Source organism: Mercenaria mercenaria, chromosome 3 (assembly GCF_021730395.1).
Source record: "Mercenaria mercenaria strain notata chromosome 3, MADL_Memer_1, whole genome shotgun sequence".
Taxonomy (NCBI): Eukaryota; Metazoa; Mollusca; class Bivalvia; order Venerida; family Veneridae; genus Mercenaria; species Mercenaria mercenaria.
This window is the reverse complement of record NC_069363.1, coordinates 29,483,279-29,495,944: the sequence shown is the minus strand read 5'-3', so window position 1 is coordinate 29,495,944 and position 12,666 is coordinate 29,483,279. Positions and strand designations below refer to the sequence as shown.

The 12,666-nt window shown below is 33.0% G+C and overlaps 1 protein-coding gene across 1 annotated transcript in view; it reads right to left on the bottom strand.

Annotated features, from left to right (window-relative positions):
* Window positions 1–12,421, bottom strand: part of LOC123525190 (orexin receptor type 2-like) — a 116,829-nt gene extending 104,408 nt beyond the window's left edge. The window contains exon 1 of the mRNA XM_045304035.2: window positions 11,459–12,421. Within this exon, the coding sequence (XP_045159970.1) occupies window positions 11,459–11,878 (420 nt within the window). The 5' untranslated portion in view covers window positions 11,879–12,421. The remainder of the gene's footprint in view (window positions 1–11,458) is intronic.
* Window positions 12,422–12,666: the final 245 nt, after the last annotated feature.

Here is a 12,666-nt window from a genome sequence, read left to right as displayed (position 1 = left end):
TTAATGATATTAAAAGGCAGTCGAGTGGAACCACCTTCCAGTTCTGAAAATCCTTAAGTAAAAAATTGAATTTCGTAATTTAAATACTCTTCTACCCTTGGTTACTCCATCTGAAATATACAATTCGTATAAATAATTACTATTTTAAAGAAGAATTATATAGAAATATTTCAGCCTAACTTGTCAATAATCAATATTCTCTAAGTAAATTAACAAACTTACGAATGTCCATCTGCTTTCCAGTCATTCAATGGATCTGACGTTTTGTATATAAACAAGTCTCCACCTGCTGGTCTAAATGGTATTTCAAATACAGTTTGATCATATCTGAATAATGTAAGAAGTTCGTTTACACCTAAAGCATCTGTTTTAACTAGTTTTCTGTTATTTTCTACCTATTTTAAATTTGTATTCAGATCCATTGTATCTAGATGCTCTTATTTTTGTATTAAAATAATTGTACATATTTGGGAAAGACAATTACATCATTTATTAAATAAAAAATGAATTAATTTTATTGTACTAGCCAAAAATGTGGGTGGGGGATTTAACTATGCATTTTATTATTATTATTATTATTATTATTATTATTATTATACCAGATTTATATAGCGCCCTTTTCATGATAAACACGTTCAAAGGCGCTTTACATATAGCCTATCGCAGCCACACAGGGCGCGAAATTCATCCTCTACTAGTTCAGACACAGAACGATCTGACCAGAGGGACAGAGTGAGATAAAGCCCCCAGAACAGATAGAGAGAAATCATTTTAGATACATGCCTGTATTTTTAGCCAGACTTTAGAATTTCGGTTGAGACACATTAATATTTGCTGAGGTTGTTAGTATTTTTTTATTTTATATTACGTTTTTATATTTGAATCAACACAATAAATGTAAGTTTCGTTCTTTATAGTGAAAAATTAATAAAAATGCGTTTTTATAAGAATAAATGCTAATTTTAGTCTTAAAATGCCCCAGAATGTTGTAAGACCGGTCCTATTTTAAGTTTATAATTAGAACCATGGTACCAAGGTGCTCTTATTTTTGTATTAAAATAATTGTACACATTTAGGAAAGACAATTACACCATTTGTGAAATAATATTTGCCTGATTTGCTTTAAACTTTCACCGATGAACAATTAAGGAAGTTTTTTTCTGTGACTTTCTTTACCGCAGTTACGGCCCTTTGATAGTTTGTTTGCTATATTGTGGATGACGCAGTATGTGGGGGCATCTGTGTCCTATGGACACAATTTCTAGTTTACAAATGAAACGTTTGATGGAAGTGTTAGATAAGAGGTGAAGTTATATAATTTCTTTGTAAACCACTATTTTATATATGACAATAAGGTTATTATATTAGTAGCTTTATCTTAGATGCTATATGCTTGAGGAGACTTTGCCAGGTCGGATCACATGAGGTGCGCGAGCGCCGAGTAAGATCCGGCCTGGCAAAATCCATGATAGCCAAATACAGCATCTCAAATCAAGCTACTGTTATAATGACCTTTTGTTATATACGTTGAACATTTTGTTTGTTCTTTCGGAACACTGAACAAATTCTCCAAGTTTTATCGATATTAAATAGATACTCAAAGGAAAATTAAAGCTATGTTAGAACAAAATTCATATTGAAAATACGAAAAATTACTTTATAGTATTTAACTATCATGTTTGTGTTTATAAGCAGTACTGTGTGTTGGTTTTAGTACACACGTAATATTCTTATAGCTAAGCACAATACATGTGGCTTCTTTGGAAATGAAGCCAAGGAGAAGTCAGCTGCTTTGCACAATGTGTGAGTCTGAGCTTCTCACAGGCAGATCAATACCACATCACAAGTATTTCAAATATAAATGGTCGTAATTTTTCTCCCTTTCCTCGTGCCCTTTCTCAGTAGCATCGTGTTTACTTTTACTCATTTCAGTATGTATCACTTAGCATTCTATCGAAATCAGCATGTTTCTATCGCATGCTAGGTAAATATGGCGGCGTAAGTATTTAATGTCTTGAAAAGAGAAATTGAAAGAAGCGAAAAGGAGTAAATTCAGCTTATTGCTTTTTTCTTATATAAAAGTTAACACCCCCTTTTCTTTTTGTTTTTCTAAAGTAGCGATATAGTTAGTTCTTTATGGGAATATAAGTCTCATAAAATCTGATATGCTAGAAAATGTAGAAAACCCATTATAAAGTAAGTGAATTTTATATGAAATAAAGAACAGCCGCATTTTGTGGTGTTCAGCCTTGCATAGTTGAATTTCCCGAACTGACCCAACCTCCGCGCGCGCAGGAATATTGTCAAACAATCTACTGCACCGATAAGGGGAAGTAACACTGTGTTGGAGTTTGGAACGGGCCATGTACAAAAGAAGAATTGCCACTGTTGCTGTGGACGAATTGTTTTTTTCAATACCTGTGCAGTAGCATCAAAACGTTTTCCTTTGCATTTGTGCATATGGAGAATATGTGTTAATATCAGTTTAGGTCATTATGTGCATAATTATTGTAGTTCTTTTTAATACGCAAACATTTTAACAATGGTTCATAATTGAATTCTAATTTTGTACGCATCCAGACAATTTTAGACTGTGTAACTGTTATTTAGCTAAAAAGATACGGTCGTAATATTGGTTTGAAACAAGGTCTTGCTTTCGTCGTAAGCAGAGTGGAGAGGTCTGATGATATTTCTGTTACTTTCTTTACATTGCAGGATCGTTTCCATCGACAACTTGGTAATATGAGGTATAATGAAGAATACAAGTTGTTTTGCAGAACCGTCTTAAAACTACTCCAAAGATTAAACAATTATACAATTACTTGCATAACAGAGGCCACTTTTCTGACGCTAACTTAAAAGGGAAGAAAAAAAGCTTATTGACATTAAAAGAAACAGTTACTGCATAATGTGACGGGAGTTAAATACTCCCACATAAAAGACTGGGCATTGATACTGAAGTATTAAAATAGGTTCAATTATGACAGATTTATTTTTCAAAACATTATTTCACCAGAAATTTTTCAAGAAAAACAAGAACGAATATCCAACAGAGAAAGCCACAATTCAAAACAGTAGCCTCCCCAAATGTACGCCCGCACGCGGATGCGCACAAGACCAACACACACTCACACAAAGCAAACACACAAGGACAAACAAATAAAGGAACACAGTGGGGCACCGCATTGGAACAGTCAGTGGCAAAACCACCACTGGGGAGCTTAAACGGGTCTATGGTGCACCTAACCTCACTCTTACCCCCACCATGTCCGAAAGTCATAGGACAGTGTAAATAGATAGAAATGACATATCTTGTAATAACTGAATTGTGCAAAATATATTCTAAGCATAACACATGGGCACTTGATGTAAATTCTTTTTTTCGTATGAAACAAGCAGTGAGTTGTTTACCTTTCAGAAAACGTAAAAATAATATATATAAAGATATAAAGCAATAAAATATTTTGACTATATTATTTGTACATATTAAATATACTTGTACTATGCTCTATGAAGTTTGAAGGGTCTAGTTCAAATGAGTCTATTAAGTTACTGACAAGAAACCACTTTAAAAGTTCTTGACTTTGGAACAATTGACACCAAAATCAATAGGGTTTGTTCATCAATTGATCAAGGCTTATGTCTCTATGAAGTTTAAAGGCAACACGAGTACATATTGTCATGTTTGTTCTTCTTATTAGAGAAAACCATTTCCACACTTATCGTCATCATAGTCTGTGTTATATTATTATAAAACCTCAAGGGTGTACATGTGGCTGGACCTGTATTTGGCAATGGCTTGTCTTTAGACAGTTTCTCGGAGCCGCTGTAATTGTAAGTTGTTATTTCGTGTTCAAATTGGTGCTTGTTGTTTTCAATCGTACGATTCAGAACTTTCCCCATAATGCAAATAGGTGACGGTATCGAGAGAAATATGTTCACGGCATGCATTTGTCAAATGATAAAGTTGTCATTTTATCACAAATTTTAGCGTTTCTACTTAAGTTTGACTCGTGTTACGCTTGTCAGAGCATATACACAGTATTTGGTTATTAAAAGTATGCTCTTTTCCTCTACAGTAGTAAAATACATCAGTAAATTAGGGTTGTACTTACCTTGTTGACAAAAAATAATCATGTCTTCAGAAAGTACCTTATCACTAAATGGCAATATCGGATGAACGCATTCTAACCGTGTTTTTGATCAAACTGATGCTGTTCTTTGTCAGCAAAACATGAAATACATTTTATCATTGATATTAAATAGAAAAGAGAATACTAGTAAAAGGTATCTAATAAGTATTAAATAGCAGCAATTAGACCAATGGATGATCTAACGTTGCGTTTGCGTTCTTTATTGGCAATCAAATGCAGCAAAGAAGATTAATTTTACGACAGAGACGCGCAATAACAAACGTTATCTTGTCTGAACTATCTTGCAAAGTAAAAGGCTTTCTTCAAAGTAAGTAGTTCTTGTTACAACAAGTGCATTTCATTCGTGACAACCGCAAAGACAACTTTAACCAGTAGTTCATGCCTTGTACTTGCATACGCTTGACAGGGTGACTTAGTTTTTACACCATTTTTGTACTTCGGACTGTCATATCTCTAAAGCATTGATTAGTCAATAAAGGCATAGGTTTGCTCTGTCCGTCCGTCCTTCCGTCCCACTTCATTTCCGATCATTAACTGGAGAACCATTTGACCTAGAACCTTCAAACTTGACAGGTTGGCAGGATTTATAGAGTAGACAACCCCTATTGTTTTGGCGGTCTCTCCATCAAAGGTCAAGGTCACAGGGGCCTGAACATGAAAAACCATTTCCGATCAATAATTTGAGAACCACTTGACCCAGTATGTTGAAACTTCATAGGATGATTCGACATGCATAGTAGATGACCCCTATTGATTTTGGGTCACTCGATCAAAGGTCAAGGTCACAGGGGCCTGAACATGGAAAACCGTTTCGAATCCACTAGGCCAAGAATGTTGAAACTTAATGGGATGATTGGACATGCCAAGTAGATGACCCCTATTGCAGCAAACCATCAGTGTCTCTTTGATTTTCGCTCCTGTCTCCTACTGACTTCTTGCCTATATTGTAACGACTCGAACAATGAGGACTTACCATTTTCATGTTTTATAAAATAAGTCATCGATCTTGGCTGTGATTTGAACTGTTTTAGAGACATTCCCTCGCAAGCTGACAGTAACGAAACACAGAATTGTACACATATGTGTTGATCTACATAATATGACAGACCAAACTCATATTATACACCTCCATGTTCGTTTTAATCTTATCCGAACTCTGTTTACATTTACCGAGAGACATCCGTTTCGGCTGGTGCACATTTAATCCAGATTTTGTAACATTTTCCTACATGTGAATCATTATAGACTTTGCACAATTAATCTACAGTACTTAATTGTTTGTTAAAGATAAGTGTGATCCTTTTGTACAGTCTGAATTTTGCATAAATGACAATATTTTCATGATAACTCTCTGAATTTGTCACATTTCCTGACAGGATATGCATCCTTATTCGCATTGCATTGTTGGACTATTTACCGTTACTAAGCAACATAAATTATCGTTGTCATCTACAAAGATGTTTAAATCACTTGAACATGTTAGAGTTAACCCAGTGGTGCATATTTTGATGTTATTTTCATGTAAACATTTCATAAAATCGTCATTTTTATGATACGGCAGTATTCAGTATAGAATTCAACGTTTTAGGTCACTGTGACCGTTTGGTCACTGTGACTCGTCGGTCACTAACCATTTGGTCAATTTACCCAAAATAACCCATTTTTACTGTTTTGGTGACTTTTTTGGGTCACCTTCTTTGGAAAACTATAAAAGGGCCCGATTTTGGCCATCTGCAATCACTTCAGCTCAAGCTTTCAGACCTAAAACCACGTTTGGCTTGTTTCAATAGATTTTCATTAAAATGAACACTATGCTGAACATAGATGTAAGAAAGTTGCTCTGCAATCAGAATTTATATTAATTAAAAGCCATTGGTCTATAAAAGCCCTTTTGATACAACATTTAGTAACATTTCTATGAGTTTTATTTGCCCAGATGTATTTCATATTCGTTGCTTATTTAAAGTAAAGGCAATTAATGGATTTATATAGAGTACTGAGAATATAAGTGACTATATTTTTATAAAACGAATTTCTGTTGCTGAACAGTGTCTTTGAATCTGCATCAATATTTACAAGTTATGGAACGCCAGATCAGTCATAAATAGATTAATCTAAAAAGAGATGTATATTAAATCTTGCATTTTGTACCTGTAAAAGTGCTCAGTATTGATTTGTAAAACATTTTTAAAGTTCATTGAAACTCGCTTCGCTACCTGTAAACTATGGAAAGCTGGAACAGTCTTAATCTCATTTGACAAGTTTGCACTTTTACTGGCAGAATTTAACCATCAATATATGAATACATTTATTATCAAGAAGAATTTGTGACTATATTTGTTATCAGTTAGATGTGCTTGTTTAATGTGATGACTTCACCTGTATTTTCTGGAGTATGATATATCAACATTAATAAATTTCATTAACTGTTATCCTGAGTCTTATAGTCTCTCTGGTTTAGTTAGTTTTACGGTACTCTGAGTCAACCTGGCTATACCCTAATTGCCTTTCCGACTACTTGAGTGAAGTTTACCCAAAGTTCTACAGTACGCCTAGTCTACCCATCTCCACAACACCCCTGAGTCGTAACAATATAACTGTTCATTTCTAAAAAAGTATCTTCTAGTTTAATATTTCATTTTATACATCTTGATTATATCAATAAGAAAATAATCTTTTGTTATTTATATTGATTATTACAATAATCATATATATGTACATTTTGATAGGATATTAGAATGTGGCATATTTGAACATGAATCCGCTTGGAAGAAATACTGCATTTTTGTTATAATGTTAACATATTATATAACAGGTTTCACGGTCCTTTCAGAATAGACCTTTCTTGACTATATTCGATACAAATGATAATTTATTCACCAAAAATACCACATTAAGTTTCAATGACACGCTTGGATAATGGTTTAATAAATGTTTCTTCATGGGTAAGACTCTGAACTTGATTCAATAATGGTTCTTCCTTTCAGACAGTCAATAACGAAGGCAATAATGAGAAGAGGCTAGGCTTAGGCTTTATTTTTATCGGATCCGAATGACGTTATTTTTGTAAGACGCAACACTTCTCACCACAACATATTGTAGTTTCCTGTAGATGTAACATTTTTCTAATTTAGTTTGTGGGACCAAAAATAACGGTTTTGTTATATTTATTTAAGTCACAGTCTCAACAGGAGGTGGAAAAGTCACGTTGGTACTCAGTACTTCATACGATAACAAGTTACTTAGACGAAAACTGAAAGTTTCTTTTTTCATCAAAGAGGAAGCTTTCATTATTTTTGTTGAGAAATATTTGTTTTATTGTCACGAAAACCAGGAGAAATAAATCTGAATTTCCTTTTTTTTCTATTTTGGGACTAGTACACAAACATATTAAGTATTGAAATTGTAGTTTTATTTTCAATAATTCTTTTTCATTTTCTTAAAAACTTTGATAAATATGTTGAACACTATTTTCGAGAAAAGAAGTGAAATAGAAGACCAGAAAAGGACAAAAAATGGTTTCTCATTTTGTAATAACGCTAATTCTAATGCACATGCACTCTTTACGTATGGCAAAAAAAACATTCAATGTCAGAAGGTACTAAATGCCCAAGCTTCTATGTTCTTGTTATTAACGAAACATAACATGTTTCATCAGCATTTCCAGAATTTCCTTTCTTGTGAGACTTCCATTGTCTTCAAAATCTGTCTTTAGGCAATCAAAAAAAAAAAAAAAAATAACCATGATCACATGACTGAAACACGTGTTGGAAAGGCTACCAGTGCATAGGTAGACATCAAGAAATACCAACTTCCACTTTTATTTTACCAAGCAGCTTGTACATAAAGCATATATCGTAGATTAAAATCAACCGCAGACATTACTCTTCACAACCAAGATTCAGTAAATCTTATATCTGGCATGAAAGTGTCCTTTACAAGGTGGAGAAATGGCACTCTATACTGATATGGATTGCATTCGAGGAGGAATATTTAGCGAATACTACCTTCATACTAATCAAACATAAAAATCATTATTATATTAAGACGTGTATTGCCATGATAGAAAAAATTTGATTACGTAATTTACTATTTTGAATGCCTTAATTTAAGATATGGTATTTGGTATTAATTGAATTTTACCCTTGGGGCCGCCTTTATTAATATTTTCGTTCTCCAGTGAAGATCCACGCACAAAACAAACATAAAACTTGTTCTTTACATTTTAAAATGTCATATTTGTTTTATTTTACCGTTCAAAAGTATATATGAATGATATTTGGGTGACCTGTGGTTTTCCACTTTTTTATTTTGTTATATTGTTTAAGGATCGCGGCTCTTTGTCACTAAATCTGCTATTGTAGTGTTATTCAACTGACATGATAATCGTAGGGTACCTTGGTAATCAAAACCACAACAATTAGACTGTGTTACTGGAGCATATATGACTTTACAAAATGTCATAACTAGTACACACTCAGACAAACACATCACATGGCGCGACTGTTTTTTTAAATCCAAAATAAACATATCATACAATATCAAAAATGGTATACAGAATCTGAAGAAAAAGGATCCTTTCTTTTTAAAATGATGTTTATTGTGGGAGAGGGGATGGAGAGTGAGGGAGAGAGTTTAATTCGGAGTCTAATTTATTTACTCAATGGAAATACCTAATATATCTCCGTCTCGTGTTTATATTATTGATCATTTGTATGTTCTTAATATAATCAAAAATATATTGTGCGCAAAAATTAACAACCTTCAATTAATAGAATAATTAAAATTAAACTGAATTCCACAAAAGATGGCTAACAACAGATAAAGAATATGAGTGTAGAACACCGACTCCCCACGCCCCTATCCGGAACTCCCCCTGTTAAATTTGACCGCTGTGGTCACCTACTCACCTCAACGTAATTTTAAAATCAACAGAAATAATTTTTAGAAAATAGGTTGATAATTTTCTATTTGTATACGGAATGACTTGATCGCCATTAAGATATAATTGGATAAAAAGGGGGATTATGTGCTCGCCTTTGTCAAATAAAGCATGGATGACTCTGTGTGTGTGTGTGTGTGTGCGTGCGTGCGTGCGTGCGTGCGTGCGTGTGCGTGTGCGTGTATTCGCGCGTATGTATGTGTTGGAATTTGATTTATCTGTAACCTCGTCAATTTTTCACAAGATATGATTTTTCTGTTTCCTCGTCAATTTTTGCACAAAATAGGATTGATCTGTTACCCCGACGAATTTTAAATTTTAAACATCCATGAACGGAAATGAAATGTTTACTTCAACGTATATTGTTTAAATTTTTCATTTTTAAGTTCGACTTTTAATATGATCATGTTAGTTAATTGCGACAGGATGTAAGTTCTATCAGGTCATGTTATGAAATGTCCATAAAGGCCTAACTAAACTAAAGGAACCAGCCTGGGAGCCATCTGGTCTAGTCGCGTAATGGCTGCCAGGTATTTGAACACTAATTTTTCACTTGGCATGGCAACAGAGGTCTAAATTGAAGCTAGTTTCTGTTTAAATTTCATTGTGGATGTATTTTTGACATTTTGGTAGGAAAAATGGGAGAGCAGCTTGTATTTGGTGAAGTGAAGCTCAATTTTAGTATGAGTAGTACTTCCAGGTCACAGCAGTGTGATTTTGATGCCAGTTTACAGTAAGCAAATGTGACCAGAGAAATCTCTCTTAGAAGATACATGACCCCTACTTATCTCTTCATTTTATATCAGTTTTATCATAACTCTCTAATGGGTCTAGCTATGTTTGGTAGCTCTTTATAAAAGGTCAGTTTTATATAGAATATATATTGGGAAAACTATTTAGCTAATTGTGACCTAAAAAAAAAACAAAAGCTTTAATATGATGAATAGTATTAGTTTCTATTTTTCCTTTAACCTTAATTTGTCCAATGAAAGAATAAATAGAGCTAAAGAATAGTCCAATGCTTGTTTATTATGAAACCCTTTTTATCAGTTATAGTGCGTGTTAGTATAAGATTCCCATTTTGAGCAAGGCGGTTGTGGATGTGCAACAGATTAATATATATATATATATTTTTGTCCTATAATATAGATTCATATTGACCAACTTGAAGTTGCCCTCATCGAAAACAAACATATACCTCTTTAGAAATATCTCGTATAAAAACATACTTGTTTCGATATAGAAATTCTGATCAATAAATGTTGAAAACGTCCATACAGTTTAACCTAAATCAATTAAGTTTGTTTTTAGTGTTACATTTTATTATAGTTAATCCTCCTCAATGCTCTGTTCAAATCCTTCTAACATTAGCCAAGATCTATTGTTGCTGGACTAAATAGCAGCAATAATATCTCATGTAAGATTCTTTCATCGGGTTGACAGCTGTGTTATAATCCAAGTGGCAGATTTACGTTGTATCTGCCTCGTATGTTAAAAGGTCCATTACTAAGGGAAAGTGAGTTGGCAAATTTTTTTCATAGCCAGTGCATAGACTTCTGCAAGACAATAAATAATGAAGATTGGCAGGTCAAAATTTACAGAAGGTCTTTGGAACTCAAAGAAATGTATGTGTATTATGTTGAAATTTCAATGAATCGACAGAATGACCCCCCAGGTCTTTTTAACTTTCTTCATACTTCATAGAAAAATAATTGTACATATACTGCGATTTATTTCGAATTTCTACATACCAACTTTCACTTTCCAATAAAATGAAATAGTTTCTGTGCTTTTTAAAAGAAATTAAAATGTTCACTTTCCTTAGTATTGGACCTTTAACAATTCATCCGTAAACGCAGGTATATATATTCACTAGAGCGTCTGCTCAAAAACATTTTTCGGCAATACTGACTTAAATATTAGTAATAGTAGTAAAAACTATAATAGTGATAATAGTTATTATTACGGTAATAGAGTTTTAAAAATCAAATAATAATGATAATAGTAAGAAGTAATAGTAAGAAGTAATAGTATAGTGATTATGAGGAGGAGGATTTTTATAAAAATGAAAAATTCTGAAAAATAAAAACAACAACAACAACAACATCAACAATAATAATGATAATAGTAGTAGTAATAAAAATAATAATGATAATAATAAATGAACAAGGTGAAATGTCATTTTTCTTCCACCAAAAAAAAAACATATTCTTTCCAATATTTATTAACTTAAAAACAAATGTGACAAAATGTTTTGACATAATAGTTTTGATAACCTTTTACAACAATAAAAATATGAACAAAGAAAAAAAGAAATAAAGAAAGACAAATACTAATACATCAATAACATTATTACACTAACCTGTAGAAAAGGCACCACTTTACACATTATGTCACCTAAATACCAAGATTCCGTCGTATCTGTCAGCACCGACGGTGGCATGCAAATCAGAAGTACCAGAAAGTCGGCAACTGCTAAATTGACGATGAATATATTCACAATTGTTCTCATATGGGACACCCTTATGACAACAAAACAGACCAATCCATTGCCAATTAATCCAACAAGAAAAATTACACTGTATATCGAAATTATGACCCATTCGGTAGCACCTGGAGTCACATGTTCTTCTATATATTTCGTGCATTCCACTACAGGGATACATATAAGACCCAAACATTCTTCCATGTATAAATCCGAGGAGTTGACATTGTATGAATTGTTTGTCAACTTCTGGGTACAGCCATTTATCGTAATATTTGTCATTTTTGTCTCATTCATTTCCTGTTCTCTAACAGTTTAGAAATAATATACGCTAGCATTTAGCACTCTGCTACAAATACTAAAAGGTAGCGAATAATAACCGATTTCTTTGAATCACAATTTTATTTTATTTTCACTATTACACATTTCAATTGTTAAGAGAGTACAATCACATAAGATGAAATAAAATTTTCAAAGAAATGTCTGTCATCTACCGCTAAGTTTAAGTAAGTTTAAGATAGGAAATTCCTGTTTACGCGATATATTTTTCCAATAAATGTCTGTGATTTTAAAATTATTATTTCTTAAACATTGTGTCATTCGGAAATAAATGACATTTAACACATGAACAACGCGGAATTTTTCCTTTTCAATACCATTTTGTTTTGAATATTACAGAAAATGAAATAACAAGCCTAAATTGTTTTAAACCTGACTAGATTCAAAACTAATATTGAATATCCGTTGACAGTAATTTACCTACGCACACTTACAATCTGGCTTTGAAGTGTCGGATTTATCACACAGTTAAACAGTTAAATACTCCACACTGAGTAGATTGGCAATTGTTTCAGAACCAATGATACGCCGGCTCATCTGTGAGAGAGACTAACAGAAGTTTTTCAATACTTTATTTCAGGCTAAAGATACGCATTCTGACAGAAAACACAGAGGAGCCTGTAATGCTCGTCTTAAAGACAGACAACAACAGTATGTTTAAGACGCGTGTTTTCTTCAATACAATTCATTAAGTCAGCCTAAAAACTTAATGTAGGTGCTCTGTTAAATATAACAAACTTTTCGGA